Here is a 20,724-nt window from a genome sequence, read left to right as displayed (position 1 = left end):
AGATCAATAAAAGAAAGTAGAACGTATGAGGGAAAGACAGATAATTTACAAGGGACAATAAATCCAAAGAGCAGGGTGCTTGATCCATATCAAGCACCCTGCTCTTTGGATTCTCATTTGATCCTATAGCCATATATTGGATTAAATGAGAAAAAGTGAGAGGCAGTTACAGTAGAGCAAGAGTGTGAGAGATTGGAGGAAACATTAGTGATGTAGGAATAATTAATTTAGATGCTACGTTGGCCCTCTTTTATTCTTTTCATCCCTTCCTCTCAGTTTATCTAGCATCATTAATTCATTCAGCCATCCCTTCATTATTGTCATTTGTGTAATTTGTTCAGTTGAAGGTGCTTTATTGGCCGTGCTAAGTGGCGTAGGCTTGTGCCATCAGCGATTCATTCCATAATCTCTCACTTTCAGTCTAATCACACTTACCAAACTCGTCAGCAGAGAAATGCTGCGTCCAGAAAGACTGGCCATTGGTCAGTTTCATCTCATACTCCAGCTGCAGGCCATCTCCCTGCAAGACATAAGAGAGCAGCAGAAGTGGACAGTGGATGGTTAGCAGATTTGTACAAAATATTAATGCACTATGTTTATCTATGATCTTCATAAAAATGAATTTGGGTGATATTTTTGCTTTTACAAATGGTCACTCAAGGCTGGCTCAAAAAAAGCAAATCCACTCCCACAGACCAAATTACTTTAGAGGGGAAGTAAACATGTTTACAGCTAGTTCCGAAAAATGATTTTGGTCTCTATAGCTATTTTTTACCCTGTATGCAACCATACAGGGTGGGTGAATTTTTCATAACTTACCCATTTAAAGTTATGCATTATTAGGGGCATGGGCATTTCGAGTGACATTAGCCGGCTGTTAGACATCCATTTGGCTAATTCAACTCCTTGACCGTTTTTGTGTACTTGGGCCCTTGTGAAGCATTTTTAATGACAAATTATTTAGCTTTCTTTGCAGCTAATTGTATCAAGAACTTGCCCAAGAAGTTTAGGTGAGTCATATTGTGGCCTTTTATTTGTATGCATTGTTTGTTACTGAACCTAGCTAACCAACTTGCTAACATTAGCTGGAAGCTTTCTCCTCCAAATATGGCTCCAAAGAATAATAATGTTAGGCTAATGAGTGATATCATTATAACTACCAAATACAGTTAATGGTTGCATTGTTGTAAATTATAGATTAGGAGCAGCTCCCTTTCTTGTATGCGCACCACATACACTGTCGCAGTCAAATATTTATCCACAAGCTCACGGGGTTAAGCAGGTGATCCATATGCTTCAAGGCTATTACAGAGGCCTTAGTTCGGTTCCACCGTGTGCCATTTGCTATTTACTTTGCCCCGCTCTCCCACCTTTCCTGTTTACTCTCAAATGTCTGTCATAATTAAAGTCTTAGAAACCCGAAATATATATATTTAAATACATGCATATTTAGAGCCACATGCTGGTGTGCCATTACCATGGAGGCTTTTCACTGTGAAGATAAAAACAAAGTATGTGAAAGTAAATAATGCGGGACCACCACGAAAAGGTTCATGAACACAAACTTATTCCAGCACTTAAATCAACATTGGTTTTTTGAAAGAGGTTACAAAGGAAAACTGGACAAAGCCATCCAGAGCTCAGGAGCCAGCCACAAGCCTGCAGCCTCAGTGTGAACAAAGAATCAAAGCAGATACTAGGAAAATTATAGAGATGAGCGAAAAAAGGGTCAACATCCTGGTGAAGTTACGCATATATTGGAAAGTGTTGTTAAGTACCTGACAGTTGTTTTGTTATATAAATATGTTGCTTGGACTAAATGAAGAAATGGATAGGCTCAACACAACAGGAACTCAGCGTAATTGGCAGTCCACAAATATAATCAAACAGTATATGAACGACTTTGGTCTTTGCGATGCATGGCGCTCTCTTCACCCCACCAGTAAGGAATATACTTTTTTCTCGCATGTTCATCACTCTTACTCTCGTCTGGATTATTTTTTGGTCAGCAGCTCACTGCTGTGTGACATTTCAGACACTGAGATTCATCCTATAGCTGTCAGCGATCATGCTCCTGTATCTTTAACACTAATGCACAAGAATAATACTACGCCAAGTAAAAACTGGAGATTTAATATATCACTACTTAAAGATGAAGACTTTATTAAATACTTTAAAAAGGAATGGACTTCATATTTAGACTTTAATGACACTCCCGGAATATCTGCTTCTGTTCTATGGGAAGCAGGGAAAGCTGTGATGAGAGGTAAAATAATTTCTTTCTCATCACACAAAAAGAAAGAAGAAAACAAAAATATTCAGGAATTAGAAAAAAACATCAAATCACTAGAAGAAGCCTACGCGTCCCACCAAGATCAGGAAACATTGAACAAAATATGCAAAACAAAACTAGAATTAAATGAAACTATTAATAAAAAAACACAATTCCTTATACAAAGACTTCGCTTGCAGAATTTTGAACACAGTAACAAATCAGGTCGATTTCTAGCTAACCAGCTAAAAATAAATAAAGAAAAAATAACTATATGTGCTGCTAAAGATTTATCGGGGAACACAATATATGATCCTGGAAGAATAAACAACATTTTTAGGGATTTCTATGAAACTTTATACTCACCACAAATAAACCCATCTAAAAATGAAATTGATCTGTTTCTTGACAACGTAACTCTTCCAAAATTACTAGACAGTCAAGCAATGGAACTGGATTCGCCACTGACGCCAAGTGAACTCCAGGAAGCCCTGATAAGTATGCCCAATAATAAGGCTCCAGGTCCAGACGGCTTCCCTGCAGAATTCTACAAAGAATTCTGGACAATTTTGGCACCAGTATTCCACAGCATGTTGCAGGAAATCGAGGAAAAGGGCAGACTACCACCAAATATGAATTCTGCCAACATTAGTCTCCTGCTAAAACCAGGCAAAGACCCTTTATTTCCCTCAAGCTATCGTCCAATTTCTCTTTTAAATGTAGACCTTAAAATAATCTGCAAAGCTCTCTCAAAGAGGTTAGAGAAAATGACCCCCCTCTTAATTCATCCTGACCAATCTGGTTTCATAAAAGGTCGGCACTCCTCAACAAACACTCGTAGATTACTTAATTTAATAGACTACTCATACGATAAAAACATCGAAACCATAATATTATCTCTAGATGCAGAAAAAGCATTTGACAGAGTTAATTGGAAATTTTTATTCGCAACTTTACACAAATTTGGTTTTGGAAACTCTTTCATAAACTGGATAAGAATATTATACAATTCCCCAACGGCTCGTATCAGAACAAATGACCAGACATCCTCCAGCTTCTGTCTCCTGAGGGGCACCAGACAGGGATGCCCACTCTCCCCTTCACTTTTTGCAATTTTTATCGAACCTCTAGCAGCAGCATTTAGACAGGCTACAACAATTAAGGGCATAACATGTAAGAACATAGAACATAAAATCAGTCTCTATGCGGATGATGTGTTGCTTTTTCTGCAAAACACACAAACCAACCTCTCTGAGGTAATTACTTTAATAAACTGGTTTTCAAGAGTTTCAGATTATTCAATTAACTGGCCAAAATCTACAGTTCTCCCCATTAACTGCTCCTTCCATAATTCTTCCTCTGCCCCACTGCAATCCGGAAATATTAAATATTTAGGTATTAATGTCTCTCCTAAGCTTTCAGACTTAACTAAACTAAACCACATCCCACTTCTAAAGAAAGTAGAAGGCGATCTGACTAGATGGAAATCTTTACCCATATCACTCATGGGAAGGGTCGCCACTATAAAAATGATGATCTTGCCAAAAATAAATTACTTATTTTTGATGATCCCTAACAAACCATCACAAGATTGGTTCAGATCTCTGGATTCATATATTTCCAAATTCCTTTGGAAAGATAAACCCCCGCGTATTAGCTTAAAAACGCTACAAAGAACCAAGGATAGAGGAGGATTAGATCTGCCTAATTTTCACCAATACTTCTTAGCCAACAGGCTTCAGTTCATCTCAGAATGGTTAAAACATACCTTCTTAGTTGAGCCCTGGCTAGATGTTGAACAGGCACTATGCAAGGATCTAGAGATTTCAGACCTACCATTTATTAGCTCAAACATCAAAAGACATGAATGCTTTAAAAGTATCAACATCAGCTTTTCTCTAACAGCATGGTGGGAGTTTCTAAAAATAACGGAGTCTTCATTAATCCCATGCAAACGTACACCTATCTGGAATAACCCTGACATATTACAAAACAATAATATGATTAATTTCCCAGAATGGAGTTGTAAAGGAATTAAATACTTAGAACATATATTAGAGGGAACAGAATTTATTCCATTTGACAGACTAGTTGAACAATATGGGATCAACAAGACAAGGTTTTTAGAATATCAACAAATTAAATCCATAGTAAAAAAGAAATTTAACCTCAGTCAAGTTGAATTACAAACACCACTAAGTGTGGCACATTTTTTTACTCTTAAATCCCCCAAATTATTATCTAAAATATACAGAACACTTTCTAAATTAGATGAATCAATATCCCTTCCTACTGCAAAGTGGGAAGCAGATTTATCAGTCAACCTAGACCAAAACTTCTGGTCTCAGATTTGCTTAAAAACTTTCAAATTAATTAAAAATCCCAGTCTGCAATTAATACAATACAAAATACTTCATAGAGTGCACTATACAGGTCATCGGATGTTCAAGATGGGCTTTACATTTTCCAACAACTGCTCACACTGTCAAGGCAATACACCAGACAATTACATCCACGCTCTTTGGTTCTGTCCACCAGTGCAAAAGTTTTGGCGCGAGATATGTGAAGACTTATCAAAGTGTCTGAAATGTAACATTCCAACTTCCCCCTTAGTGTGTTTGTTGGGCAGCTTAGATAATGTCACTTCAGAAAAGAATATAGCCCATATGATTTTCACTGCCCTATGCATAGCCAAGAAAACAGTCCTCATGAACTGGAAAAATAAAAATAATCTTAATTCTAACCAATATAGAAATTATCTATTAGATTACATTAGTCTTGACACAGCCTCTGCCACCACATTAGATCAATTGCTCTGGGCCCCTTTTATCAGCTCCATCACCTAGTGGGGGTGGGGGGTCATAGTTTGGTCCCGCCTTCACTGTTGTGATTGGTGAGGGGGTAGGGACAGGCTTAGGGCGTCGGGGGGTTCCCCGGAGGCATCTTCCTTGGGGGGCTCAACCCGGGGTAGCGGTCACGTCCGGTTGGGGGCTCTGTTGGCTCTCAGGTGACTGTTTCCTCGCGGCTGCGTGCAGCGGGGCTAGGGGAGGGTCTGTGCTGACGGACGTGGGTTACTGACCTGGCAACCTGGCTGCCCCTGGGTGGGTCCGGGATGGGCGTGAGGTTCTGGGGGCGCTCCGTCTCTGGGCTGGGGCCCGGGCCGGGCCTCGGGGGCTTGGGTCCTGGTTGGTGTGTTGCCGGGGTTGTGGGCGGGTGGGTGCATGGGGGCCCGGCCCTGGAGCAGGGTGCCGCCGGTGCGTCGAGCCGCCTGGGGGGCTCTTCATCTGGTGGGGGGGATGGTCACATCTTGCAGGAGCTTTCTTCTCTTCAGGAACTCTCTGCGGGAGGGGGAGATACAGGAGAGGTGGAGGAAGATCTCAGCCTGGGCGTTTACCGTCTTATGTAGTCTGGAAGATGTGTGGATGGTGGGGTGGGTGCAGTTTTCTCTGTGGTGGGGTTGGGTGGACTGTCCAGGGCTCTGTGGAGCCGGAGGGCGCTACTGCACTGGGCCCCGGTCTGATGGGCCTGGGCCCCCCTTCCCTGGCGGGTCGCGGAGGGTGGGAGTGCCTACTGGGGTCAGCGGGGGAGCTGGCCCCAGGGAGGGGTTACCTGCCCCTCCCTTCCTTCCCTCCCCATCTCCAGCTGCCTCCCTCTTCCCGCTCCTCCACAACCACCCACACATGCAGGGCCTTGGAGTGGGGGTATGTCACCAGGGTGCAGAGGAGGCTACCCCCCCCCGTCCCCTTCTGGCTGCCTCTGCCTCAATTTTATCCCACAACTTAGACATTCACATTATTCACACTCTCATTACACATACATATAGGATCTTGGGGGTGGGCACAATCACGGAGTCCAATTTACCATCAGGGTGTATACCTCACCCCTGACGTCGTTGCCCACCTCTCAATTTTAAATACACTTAGTCATTGAGGGCTAGCAGGAGGGACTATGCGCTTACCTGCTGCTCCATGGCAGGTAGCTCCATGCCCTCCTGGGTTTTAATTGCACCTTAGAACACATATGCATCAACACTACAATGAGCGGGTGGAGGGAGGTTTGGAGTCTTCTCCCACCCCCATTCTCTGCGGCCTGCTGGAGCGGGAGGGCTAGTAGGAGGAGTTGGCCGTCCGACTGCGGTCTGGGGTGTGGGGCCTCCCTGCTGCTGCGGAGTCGGGGTGGTCTGCCTCTCCCCACCGCAGGGAAAAGGGTAACACCACCTGGGTCTGGGTGCAATTCCCCCCTCCAGGGACAAGGGTACCTAGACCCGGTTTGTAGAGTACGCTTGGGGAGTGTGATTGTGTGTACAGCGTCTCTTTATGTCTGTCTCCACGTTGGTTGAGTGTGGAGTGAGTGCATATGAGAGCATGAGGGTGGGAATGGATGTTTGTGTCTGTGTGTGCCTGTATGTCTGTGTCTATATGTCAGGTTGGGTATCAGACGCCACCTCTCTGGGGACACCTCAGGCCCTCCAAGGTTTGGAGGCCTATCTCCACCCACCACCACTTCCCCTGCCAGTGGCGGACTCCCTCAGGTGTCGGTGTGTTGGTGGTTCTTTGTGTCTGGGGGTGGGCGTCCGGGTACACACCGGCTCACTCCTTGGCGGTCGCTTGTCGGGGCCTGGGGCTCGCTCGGGCCCCTTTGGAGGTGGGGTGCCCCCGGCCTCTCGGCCTGGGGCTCGGTCACTCAGGCGCAGCTGGGGGCCGGCGGAGCTCACGGGCGCGTCACTGCAACTCCCCCTGACTTCTGCTCCGCGGCTGCTGGGCGAGCCCTCATCTGGGACTCTCCTCAGCTCTTACTGGAACAGTGGCGCGGCTGCCCCTCTGTTGGTCTTCCATGGTCTCTTGTGTTCTGGGGGCCTCTGGATGTCTGGAGTTTTGATCTCCTCCATACCCGCTTCACACCCTGGAGGACGGGGCTGTGGCCCCCCCACACTCCCTAGCAGATCATTACATGGAGAAACCTTTGGAATGCAAGCATGCTGATCCACACAGGTATGCACACATGGGTATTCACAGACGCGGACTAAAGCTTTCTTGGCTGCTACCTCAAAGCACACTGTGCGCTGTCTATCTTGCGTGCTGCACAATATCGTTTATTATTTAGTAAATATTGATATCTATGGCTAGCTAGTTTATTGTGATGGTGCTTTGTTTTCTCTATTATTATGTTGCTCTTTGTTGTTTGCTGTCTCCTCTGTTTGTTTGTTTTTTTTCTCCATACAGGTGACCCAGGAGTTCTTTTTTTTTTTTTTTTTTTTTTTTTCTCTCTCTTCCCCCCCCTTCTCACCGTCTCTTCTCCCCTTTGGTTTTCTTTCTTTCTCTCCCCTTCTTTCTCTCATTCATTCCCCCTGTCCTATTTATTAAAAAAAAAAAAAAAAAAAAAAAAAATGACAAAGGATGAACTGAAGCTCTGCCATCACGTAATGTCGCATACTGCTGTTTCTGATGTCATTTAAGGGGAAAAAAATAAATAAATAAATAAATAAATAAATAAATAAATAAATATGTTGCACCTGCTTTTGTTTGGTAAGGTGAAAAATATGTCAGGTAAAGGTGGGTGTCCAGTAATTCGTTTTCAGTTAATTATCTGTGCCTCGTTCCAGTAGCAGAGCGATTTATTTTCAGTTGATTAAGTGACGTTTCTGTAACCTTCTCCAGTTTGGGGAAAATTGTGAATTTTAATTATTTCTTTTATTATGAAAATTATATTTTGTATTTATTTATTTATTTTTTGGTTGCATATACTGCAAGTCATTGTTCCCAGAAAGAAAATCGGAGTTCTGCAAAAAATCGACAGAGGAATTGGACTCGACTAAGAAAATGGCAATTGGTGCATATCTGGTAATTTACTATGAGGAGACAGGTATGGTATACCTGATTACAACTGAATGCATTGAATGCAACTGTGTCATTTAGTCATTCTTCGAGCTGGCCTCGGCGCACCTCAGGATCCTCCAGGTGTACGGAAAAAGTTGATGGGTAAAGAAAAGGGAATCTGGGCTGTTCTGCCGACACTGTGCTGCAAATCCAGAGATGCTCAAATTACAGGAAAGATGAAAAGATCATAGCCATAGCAACAGCTTTCTCTTGCTTAAGTCTGAGTATTCTTGGTCTCAATTATTAATACTGTGATTTTAATTATTTGTTAAGCTCAATATCTTCAAATGTTGATCTGATATAACTGCCTGACAGTGCGGTGGTATGAAAGCTATCACAAAGAGAGAATATTTATTTTTATTTAAGTCAGGAGAAACATCACAAAGAAAACTAGCATGCCCCTGTGGCAAGCCAATATTGGATTAATGTGAATGTTTACTTGTCAGTTCTCAACACAAAAAGCATCAAATTGAAATGAATTTGGGAGGTGAGAAAAAAGACGTATGGGGAGCAAGAACAAGAGAAAGTGCACAAAGATGGGTTGACAATCAGAGCACAGAGAGCTCATTTCACAGACGTAAGTTCAAAGCCGATGGAGTTCGCGCTTGTTGCTTGAGCGAGGGACCAGAGAGGGAGGGGGAGGGAAAAGACTTTGATTTCATTTGGCAGCCTGAGACTCCATCTCACTCCCTCTATCAAAAAAGGGCGAGAAGCGTGGAGCGTGCACTGCCACAAAATCAATACAGACACAAAGAGCAAGGAGACAGAGATAAGGAGAGTGATAGATGTGGAGAGAGAAAGTTTAAAATACAGGTAGAGAGAAAGAGAGGTTGAGGAAACAAGAAAATGCAAAAAGGGAGAGAGAGAAATAGATGCACGGGAAAGAGGGGAGATGAGGGAAGAAGTGGCACTTCACTGCAGGACTTCTCTCCACAGGGTTCACAGATGAGTTTAGGGTTGCTGGGTGGTTTCTGGTGTAAAAGGCACCCACTTTCGACGTACCGCACTGATGTATCGCACACTGAAGGTGTTCTCACCCAACATCAAAACAGTCTGATACAACTTTTGATCCCTTAAGCTGCAGATAACAATATTTTCAAAGGATGTCTGAGTCTTTTGAGAGAGTGTGCCTCTGGAACGTAAATGTTCGGGTAGCGTTTGAGTGCAACAAACCCTTTTTTCTCCAAAAATTGTGTTTGCACAGTCAGTTTTATGTGTGAGTATAAATATGTATCCTTTTCAAAAATGTCTCCAAGGTTCTTCAAAGTAATACCGGAGGCCAAGGTAATGCCATCCAGAATGGGTTTTTAAAAATACAGTAACTTCAGTTTAGTGTGAATTTAGAATTAGAACATTTCAAGTCATCTAGGCTTTAATTTAATTGGGACTTGATAGTAGTTAATCTGCAATGCAGATTTAAATATTACTTGCAGAGCAGTGGAAATGTATGCAACATTTTCAATGAATGTTACTTGAGCAAGGCATGGATGATGTCATACACACTGGCCCAAGAATAGAACCCTGTAAAACTCTAAGACTATCTTTTGTGTGTCATTTACGTGAATAAAACAATTCATCATCAGATAATCATGACTCCAACCAGCACTGCTGTTTTTCCTCTGATGTAAAATGTTGGTAATGCTGGATGCTGCACTCAGACAAGCACAGACACAAGTTCATGGTCCAGATCATTAGTAGCATTCACTAAACTCTTTTTGTGGTATGATGATCTCAATATCATGACCTATACTCTCAAAAAACCTCACTTTTCAAATGAGAGTTGACTTATTTCTTACAAGAAATAAAGGGAAGGTGGGATAAGACCCCTTAGCCTGGTAATATTGAAGTTAATTAACAGAAAGACTTTTTTGAACATTTGTCCATGTCCAACATACAATCAGTCAAGATCAGATGGTTTCTAAAGCTGCTTTATTTGATGATCGATCCGTGACATCTTTGGGGAGAAATCCCGATTTGTAGTCCCCGTTTGCCTCCAATAAACCCAAACCACTGTAGCAATATTATAGCATCTACTTGGGTAATTCCCTGACTAAAGTCAGCTTAGCCCTGATGACTATGATTATTTAAGCATCATTTGCTTCTCTAAAGCTACAGAGGCCATTAAACATCTGCTTTCACAAGCTTGTAGCACTGAGCATGACCAGTAAATTCAAGTGGTTATTAAAATTTAGGTGAAATCTCCCATAATGCTGAAATTGCAGCCATTCTTCTAGGAAGGCCTGCCACAGGATTTTATAACCAGGGGATTTTCTCACAGCCAGGTACTGAAGTATCAGTGAGGTCAGGCATGGATGTCGGGAGATAAGACCTGACTCGCAGTTGGTGCTACAACTCATACTGAAATTGCCAGACGGTCAGAGAAATGCTTCAACAACAAACTCAGATTAACAGATTAAGATTTCCTTTTATAGATCTAAGGAGCAGAGCCCAGACCATGATAAGCACCTTCAGGCCAAAAGTACACTCCTGTATCAGTGTAGGACAAAACACAGAAATATACTGTATCATGGCTGCAAAATCCTTTACGCTTTTAAAATAGAAAAACATGCAAACCCTTTAAAAAGTTCCCTGCCAGAGTCACTGCTCCATGACCCTTTGTGGTGGCGATTTATCATATGAATGAAATTTTTAAATTGCAGTGAAGAAGAAGGTGACAGATGGGTAAAATAGCAGACGAGATTTTTTGTTAGGTTTCTTCAGCGAGGGATCCTGTCCACATATTTTTTAATCTATACAATGTAAAATAACATAATGTAATTTATATTTAGGTGTTGGCATCACCTTGCACTTTCAGGAATTGTGATGACCGTGAGCTGATAGTTGATGAAAAAAGTAATTAGCACCTAATCGTTCAGGTAAATGTTAGTTGCAGCTCACACACAGATGGTGCATACACTGTGTACTGTAGGAACATGTTACTAGAATCACAGTTTTAACTGTTGCACTCTGTGTTCACACCAGAACTACTACTACATTCTACAAATCACAAAGTCTGATTTTTTTTTATATGGGTAAATATATCTCCCAGAAGACTCATAACACTGTCAGCTAATCCTGTTATTTTTTTGTTGTTGTTATTTATTACACTGAACAAGCGCAATGTTTCATGTTCAAACTGGCTCCCCGTCTAGAACAGGAGAACCTGGACAAAATACAGTAGCTGTGATTTGTCGCTCGGCCAAGCTGACAGCTGCAAAGTTCTGGCCGTTTCTTTAACCCCTGCCTCTTTACAGCCAAGCTAATTTCAGTTCTTTCTTGGTTCCCTGCTGAAGTAATTTTGCTTCATTAGCAGTAGTTCTGCTTGGAATAATAAAGAAAAAGTTGATTACAGCAATTCAAAGCCTTCTACATCTTCACTTGTGTTTGAAAGTACACAATAATGCTCCGACAACAGTTGCTCGTACAAATGCAAGTAATTATTCTGCATTTGCTCTGTTTTCTCTTCACTTTCTATTGATGGTACCCAATTAGTTACATGACAAGTTTTATTAATATACCAACTTTTCAAAACAGTCTAATGACAACAGTATAATAACAACGATTTTTTTTGTAAAGCTTTGTAAAAGTTTTGATGTTATGAATCATCATGTGAAATTCTGGGATGACTTCAAGTTTATTTATTAATGTCTTTTTTTTTTTTCCTCCCCTGATGAAATAATAATTATTTGCAGCCTTGAGGTTTCCTGCTATAATTAATCAAGTGAAATTTCTTGGAAATGTTAAATAAAGACCAGCCTCACATTTTACCAGTTTATGCTGGCAAGGGAATTGAGAACAGACGTCCTCTTGTTTTAAGGACTTAGGAGCTGATTTGGATTTAGACCCACTTCCACAGGTAAAGAGTGAGATGGAAAGTACACGAAACAAAAAAAGAGCCGGATAAGAGAGAAACAGGAACAAAGTGGGAAACAGGGAGTAGCAGATAAAAGTGAGGGTGCTGGGGAAAATGCATTAAATGAGCGAGAGGCAAAAAAAGAAATGAGACCAGTGAGATTGCAAGATGGAGAGGAGAAACACAATTAGGCACAGGCTGACAGAGAGGAACAGGAGATGCAGGAGTAAATAGATATGAAATGGCGTGGAGTGCGTCACAGCTTGGTGACAGAGTTGAAAGAGAGACACAGCTAAAGATTGTGAGCGACAGAGGTAAGAAAGATGAAGAGGTGTGGAAGCAAAACGGAAGCGAGAACGCAAGCCGTGAGAGACGAGGGGTGGAAATTGGCTGCGGGACGTAGCATGCATATTTCCCCAGGAGTGGAGGCGAGCCTTTATTCTCAAGTCCAACAGCATTAGGCAGCGTGTCTTTCAGCGGATGCTGGCGTGACACTAAACCATACTCTCCAGGAAGCATCCATTCTAATCATATCCCTCTTCAGCTAGGGCTCTCAAGTGGCAGCACAAAAACAACCCTACGTACCCCTCCCCCAAAAAATATAAGGCCAGGAATGCTCACACACAATTACACACAGAATCGGAGCATGACATGCTCGCGTACAGGTGAGTGTGCCATTGATAGGCAGGCATGCTGGGGTACACCTTCAGCAGATATTTAACACTTTCTCTTACCTGCATTCTAAAAAATAAAAAGAAAGAAAGAAACAACAACAACAACAAAAAACACAGCTATCACTGGGATTTGTCCTTGACTGAAGGAGGATATACGGTATCATCACTGAGCTATCATCAGCCAGGCTCACAATTTTTGGACAGGGTGCCCCAGCCTAGACTCGTATCAACAAACAACACACCACAGCTAGCACTTTGGTCATTTTCTCCCGGCACACCATTACCACAACACCAATCCCATTATAAAGCAACACAATGCATCAATGTCCCCAAAGCGAGCCAGTCAGCTACAGCGGAGGCCTCACAAGGCATGTTTAACTCAGTTGAAGCAGACGGCTGCATACTCAGAGTCTCTGTGCTTTGATGCAGAAAGTGTAGCAGTATGAAGGGAGAGATAAGACACTTCAGAGTGTCAGGCGGAAATCCAGAGACAGATACACAGATAAAGGATCGGTTGTAACATCTGAGGAGATGAATTTAGGGGTGTCTGTGTGGCATTTTACACACAAATCTTTAACGTAACATGTGGCATAATCCTTATCTGAAGACCAGTTTCTAAATGTTTGTAAGAGTATCTGTCTAACTGGGTTAGGAGCTTGAATAAGTACTCTAAATCACTGGATTATAATTCTTTTTTCCCCTATTTAGATATTTTTACTTCCACTATTTAAAGTCTAGCCTGGTGCAAAATGCCCAAATGGGTAAGCATACACTGGGACAGAAATTATGCTCACATTGATTTAAAATTTATTGGGAAGCAGCACAAAAAAGTAGCCTTAAAATATCCAATATTTCACAGAGCCCTCCTCGGGGTGTGCTGGATGTATTTTTGCCTGAGCTTTCCTATTTTAATATCTGATTCAGCTGTTTGCACCAGAAATGTATGAGCTTTCTGCCGGAATGCGCAAAAAAAAAAAAAAGCATTTAAATCAATTTATTGGTATCTAAGACAAGAATATAACTCCCTGCTTCCTCAGTGTCTAGAGGGGGGGGCTAGAGCAGACGATGACGTGGAGGGTGATGGCAGTAATGACGCGCGTTTGTCTTAGAATACAAACAGAATCACACAGTGACCACAGGAGTGGGTTTGTGAGCTCTCTCTGTGTTTTTCCATTTAAAAAGGTGTTGCGTCATCACGGCATTGTCTGGTGGTGAACCTGCTCTTTCTAAAGAAAACCAGGGCAGCAGGGTCAGGGAAGGCTGCGGAGGGTCAGAGGTCAGTGCTTACCCCGCACTTGCTGAGAGCGATATACCACCATCGCTCCCTCACCGAGCGGAAGCTGCGGCCACCCACGCAGCTCAGGACCTCCTCGTTTCCATCCCCTTCCACCTGGGAGGGGAAAAAATGCACGTATTATTATCCAGAAATGCAGCACATTTTGCCTCACAGAGACACTGAGCTGTCATAGTAGATTTTGGAGCCTGAAATATCAAGATACAAACATATTTCACACCCCAGCGTAGCCTGAAATGTGGCAACAAGATCCAGTAACCGCAACAACAACAGAGTCATGCTGTTAGTCACACATTCTAAAGTAATACACCACTTTGTGTTGCTTAGTTAAAAAAAAAAAAAAAAGTGTGAAGAAAGATCTTTGGGAACCTTTCTGTTTGATTGAGATGCATCATTACCAGAGGAAAAATGTAAATAAGTAAAACGTTATGCAAACACATTACTCGCCTTTAGCTCTCACTCCCTCTCGGTTTACTGATTTGCTCTCTTACTTTACAGAAGAGTATACAATAGGAACGAAAATAATATGCTCAACTGTCGGATGATAAAAGGAGAAAACATCATACTCTGTAAAGGACACACATGCTGTTCAAGACAGCAAGCTCAGTGGTCAACTTCAAATACAGAAAAGCATCCCTGCACTGGATTTCCAAAGATTTGCTTTGTTTCTCGCTTAGGGACAAGATGCTGTAGAGTGCAACTGTGCGTGTATATATAAATCTGTGTTTGTGTGATGCTCTTACCACACAGCCTGACCAGGTGTAGCGTGTGGTGAGGTTGATGACCTGGTTGTTTTCAGGCCTCAGCACGGCTTCCTTCTGGTAGCAGTTCTGACATCAGCGGACACAGAAATATCAAAACAAGTTTTTAAAGCCTCCACGAAGTGCTTTTCAGTAAACCTCAGGACAAGATGTACCCACAGTTGTTGGGCTCCCAGAGAGATATTTCTCCGTGCACAGAATTCATGGTGATTTTAGTTGAAATCTGATTGAAAACGTGCTTCTGATCTGTTTGAATGCTGCAAATAAAACTGATGTTTTCTGACTCTTCTGCAGTGGATTTCTGTTCCCTGTCTGACTGTTTGACATTAATGTTAAAAGCTGTGTGACGTATAAGAGCCGCAGTGTTTGATTTAGAGAATCTGACACGAGAAACTGACTGAAAGCTGAGAAATGATGTGCTGTTTGTAAGTGCACTGAAAATATCTCAACATGATGTCTGTGTGTCACAAGATGTCAGGGAGAAGAAGAATACACCACCAACCAAATTACTTTAGTGCACCAGCCAAGAAATGCACTGTATTTGGGTCATTTTTTATTTTTTTTTTGGCTGTTCTAAACCATTTTAGCACGGATTTTTCCAATATGCCGCAAAACACTTCATAACCTAAATAACTGTTACATTTCCAACTCTGAAATTCGCCCTGGTTTAAAAAACACTAGAAACTTATAAAAAAACAGAAGGTTAATTTCCACACATGCTGCTGGACCACAAGGCTTTTACAGAAGACAGATGTAAAATTATATACTGACAGAGGGTAAATCAAAGGTCAAAAAGTACTTTAAACTGACCACTTTTCATCATCAAAGCGACAAACACATTTCCTACAGTAGATATACCTTCACTCTCGTCACACAGCTTAACTTACGAAGAAAATTACAGCAGCATTTAATAGGATCATTAAAAAAAACAGTTTAATAGCGAACAACACTAGAGGCCAACTCCAAGCCCATAGCACAAGTTACCATCAAGTGCGGGATCTACCAAGGAGATGCTCTGTCCCCACTGCTGTTCTGCATAGGCCTGAACCCCCTCAGTGAGATCATTAACAAGACTGGCTACGGATACCGACTACGGAACGGAGCAGTTGTCAGCCACCTCCTGTACATGGATGACATCAAGCTGTATGCCAAGAGTGAACGAGACATCGATTCACTGATCCACACTACCAGGCTATACAGCAATGACATTGGAATGTCGTTCGGACTGGAGAAGTGTAGTCGGATGGTAACAAAGAGAGGGAAGGTAGTCAGAACTGAGGGGATTGAACTACCAGAAGGCAACATTGCAGACATAGAGGACAGTTACAAGTACCTGGGGATCCCGCAGGCAAATGGGAACCATGAAGAGGCCGCTAGAAAGGCTGCAACCACCAAGTACCTGCAGAGGGTCAGGCAAGTCCTGAGGAGTCAGCTGAATGGTAAGAACAAGATCCGGGCCATCAACACATACGCCCTGCCCGTGATCAGGTACCCTGCTGGGGTAATAGGCTGGCCAAAGGAGGAGATAGAAGCCACTGACATAAAGACAAGAAAGCTCCTGACCATGCATGGAGGGTTTCACCCCAAGTCCAGCACCCTGAGGCTGTACGCTAAGCGGAAGGAAGGGGGCCGGGGACTGGTGAGTGTCAGCACCACAGTCCAGGATGAGACAAGGAACATCCAAGAATACATTGGGAAGATGGCCCCAACTGACCGAGTGCTCAGTGAATACCTCAGGCAGCAGAAACCCAAGAAAGAGGAGGGAGACGAGGAACCATCATGGAAGGACAGGCCCCTGCACGGTATGTACCACCGGCAGATAGAGGAGGTGGCTGATATCCAGAAATCCTACCAGTGGCTGGACAAAGCTGGACTGAAAGACAGCACAGAGGCACTAATCATGGCAGCACAAGAACAAGCTCTGAGTACAAGATCCATAGAGGCTGGGGTCTATCACACCAGGCAAGACCCCAGGTGCAGGCTGTGTAAAGATGCCCCAGAGACAATCCAGCACATAACAGCAGGGTGCAAGATGCTAGCAGGCAAGGCATACATGGAACGCCATAACCAAGTGGCCGGCATAGTGTACAGGAACATCTGTGCCGAGTATAACCTAGAAGTCCCGAGGTCAAAATGGGAGATGCCCCCAAGGGTGGTGGAGAATGACCGAGCTAAGATCCTGTGGGACTTCCAGATACAGACGGACAAAATGGTGGTGGCTAACCAACCGGACATAGTGGTGGTAGACAAACAGAAGAAGACGGCCGTAGTGATCGATGTAGCGGTTCCGAATGACAGCAATATCAGGAAGAAGGAACACGAGAAGCTGGAGAAATACCAAGGGCTCAGAGAAGAGCTCGAGAGGATGTGGAGGGTGAAGGTAACGGTGGTCCCCGTGGTAATCGGAGCACTAGGTGCGGTGACTCCCAAGCTAGGCGAGTGGCTCCAGCAGATCCCGGGAACAACATCGGAGATCTCTGTCCAGAAGAGCGCAGTCCTGGGAACAGCTAAGATACTGCGCAGGACCCTCAAGCTCCCAGGCCTCTGGTAGAGGACCCGAGCTTGAAGGATAAACCGCCCGCAGGGGCGTGCTGGGTGTTTTTTTATATATATATATATATATATATATATATATATATATATATATATATATATATATATATATATATATCTATAGATAGATAGATATATAGATATATATATATATATATATATATATATATATATATATATATATATATATCTATCTATCTATATAGATATATAATCTATATATCTAGATATATCTATCTATATAGATATATAATCTATATATCTAGATATATCTATCTATATCGATATATATATATCTAGATATATATCTATATCGATATATATATATATCTAGATATATATCTATATCGATATATATATATATCTAGATATATATCTATATCGATATATATATATCTAGATATATATCTATATCGATATATATATATCTAGATATATATCTATATCGATATATATATATATCTATCTAGATATATATCTATATCGATATATATATATATCTATCTATATATATATCTAGATATATATCTATATATATATATATCTATCTATATATATATCTAGATATATATCTATCTATATATATATCTATCTATATATATATATATATAGATATATATCTATATCGATATATATATATCTATATATCTAGATATCTAGATAGATAGATAGATAGATAGATATGAGTTTTACTAAATGTGGGTTGATATGTGCACATACATAAATTGTTCTATTGTTTTGCCTTTTCTCTCAAGTATATTGGATTAAACAAACTGCATTAATACACTAATGAAGTGCAGGCTGTTTGCTTTGAGGGTATTTGAAGCTAAAAGTCTATTCAGTCAGTGCAAAGGATTTACAGACCATTTAAAGATAGAGCCCGAGCCTTTGATCAGTTTCCTCGTATAAAGACAAGGTTATGTTGCTCACCAAAACTGATATAAATGTGATCAAATTAAGCTCATGAGTATGCACTGTAATCCAATATGTTAGGGAAAAGCATGGGAACAACAAAAAATGTTCTTGAACCAGCCTTTAATTTTGTGTTACCGTATTACTTTTAGAAAGTAGACATTTATATGAAGGAAGCTTATTCTGTCATTTCGGTTCACACGGGGCTCCCTAGTGTCTTGCTTTGTGTTCACTGCAAATATCATCAATAATACACAATTGCCTGATAGTAAATAGTAAAAAGATAGTAAAAAAAACCTTAAAAAAAAAAAACAACCTCCTTTTCCCCCCAGACTGTCAGCTTTTAAGGACAACTTTTCTTTATTCGGAGCAGAGCGAGAAACGTGTGATCCAAAGGTTTAAATGTGAAAATTAGCACCAGCGATGACATGTGAATAAGCAAATGGAGCAGCACTTTCCTTTGATAATAGCTTGTCAGGGACATGATGCTGAGGGTGTCGATGTCTCACCTTTTCAGGCCTCTTGTACACAGCTGGCCACTGAGAACTGTCATCAAAGTAGAGCAATATGTTCTGACAGCAACGAGACTGCAAAGAGGAGACAGAGAGAGAAAAGGAGAATGAGAAAGAGATTGCGCTGGTTTGTGGATATCAGAGAGGAGGCAGTGAGACAATATGAGATTTATTTGACAAAATTGTTTCCAAAGTCTGCGGGCAAAAGCAGTAAAGCAACGCAAGGGAAAGAAAGGATGGAGTGGATGTACAAAACACTCTAAAGGGAAAAAAGGACTCCTCCTTTTTCTTTTTTTTAGGGCATTAACAAAAGGGATGAAGCAGATAGAGCAGGAACAGCCAGAGGAAGGAGGAGAGAAGGAAAAGAGCAGTGGTATCAGTTTTTATTAGGTGAGAAAAAAGACAGAATTAGCCGAGAGGAAAACACTAAACAATTAAAAAAAAATTGTGAAGACAGAGCAGATGATGAACGCAAAAGTAATGTGTAACAGACACACATTAAACTTAACATGAGGCATCCTACCTTTGGGTAGCGAAATCGGAAATCCAACCGCCCAAACTCGGTAAGAAAGCAGAAGCGTGTAAGGAAAACCCAGTCCTGTAATCAAGAAAAGAAAGAAGCTAAAATGTAAAATAAATTAAAAAATTGATATAATCAAGGTAAAATGAAACTTTTACCAGCATGCTACTATTCATTTTTTCAGCCATCACAGCAGTTCTCTAAGCATTTGCCTCACGCTGCTGTCAATATCAGACTGTATTGAAGTTTTGTAGTTAAAAGACCACTAACCATGCAATCTTAGATTGTCCACTATTTTGGATTTGTGACACTATAGGATCAAGTTAATAAGCCTCAAGTCACACACATGGGCCAAGACACCAGTCTGCAACCATCTGGCAACCAACGTTTGTGAGGAAATAAATGTGTTTTCCCCAACCGGTTGGTAAAAACCTCATTCGTAGTTTGCATGGAGCACGCAACCTCATCCATAAGAACTGTCCAACTACAATCGCAGCAGTGAAGAAAGTTTGATAAGTGTAACACAAACCAGAAAAGGAGACCGTTTGCTTTCAAAATAAAAGCTGCACCTTAGAAAAGTGTTGGCTGCAGTGATGAGGCCATTTTGGAGGCTTCCAGGTCTAAAGATTGAAGCCTGTGGAAGTGCCTTAAACTTGTCAGAGAAACATTTTGAGCTATGACCTCAGTTAACATTTTTCCGTGGAGTTCATAAATTCAATCAGTAGTTTCAACTGTTTCACAATACAACATGGAGCTTGTCTAGCAAATTATGGTCCCCATCATATTATCTTTATATGCCAGCTATAAGCTAATTAGCACTAAATACTAAGGCTTATTTCAAAAGTATTAGATAAATTAAAATTCTTACTTGTTCATTAGATTAATCTAAAGCAAGTTATGAAAATTCAAAAAGGTGAGGAAAAAGCCTTTTCTCTCTAAAAAGAAAAAAAAATGCAGAGACTAAAGTGGAGATGCACAGCGCCACAGCATATCAGCACAAACACCTCATACTAACTGTCAAACACAGTGGTGGAGGTGATGATTTAGGCTTACTGTGCAGCCACAGGACCTGGGCACCTTGCAGTCACTGAGTCATCCATGAAATACCAAAGTATTCTAGAGTCAAATGTCAGGCCATCTGTCTGATAGCTAAAATTTGGCTGAAAGTGGGTTATGAAATAGGACAATGAGCCCAAGCACAGCAACAAATCCACAGCAGGATGTCTGAGAAAGAAAAGAATCAAGGTGTTGCAATGACCCAGTTAAAGTCCAGACCTAAACTGCATAAAACTGCTGCGGCATGACCTTAGAGAGATGTGCATAAATGAATCCCCACAACCCACAAAATTCCTCCACAAGGACTGATAAAGTCAACTCCAATGGTTGAGTTTTTTCTTTAGGTAAAGTTGGAGAATAGATTAGACATTTAGATGTTACACAAGTTAAAAAACAAAAAACTTTTAATTGCGTACATTCTCTGGGTAATGCTGATATTGC

The 20,724-nt window shown here is 41.6% G+C and overlaps 1 protein-coding gene across 1 annotated transcript in view; it reads right to left on the bottom strand.

The window, feature by feature from the left end:
* Positions 1-20,724, bottom strand: part of tmem145 (transmembrane protein 145) — a 48,944-nt gene that overhangs the window by 16,069 nt on the left and 12,151 nt on the right. The window contains exons 2-6 of the mRNA XM_080895518.1: positions 19,231-19,305; positions 18,705-18,782; positions 14,713-14,799; positions 13,964-14,065; positions 436-520 (exon numbers count right to left, since the gene is read on the bottom strand). Coding sequence (XP_080751644.1) covers positions 436-520; positions 13,964-14,065; positions 14,713-14,799; positions 18,705-18,782; positions 19,231-19,305 — 427 coding nt within the window. The remainder of the gene's footprint in view (positions 1-435; positions 521-13,963; positions 14,066-14,712; positions 14,800-18,704; positions 18,783-19,230; positions 19,306-20,724) is intronic.

This window comes from Rhamphochromis sp. 'chilingali', assembly GCF_963969265.1.
Source record: "Rhamphochromis sp. 'chilingali' genome assembly, chromosome: 11".
Classification (NCBI taxonomy): Eukaryota; Metazoa; Chordata; class Actinopteri; order Cichliformes; family Cichlidae; genus Rhamphochromis; species Rhamphochromis sp. 'chilingali'.
This window is presented reverse-complemented; position numbering and strand designations above follow the sequence as displayed.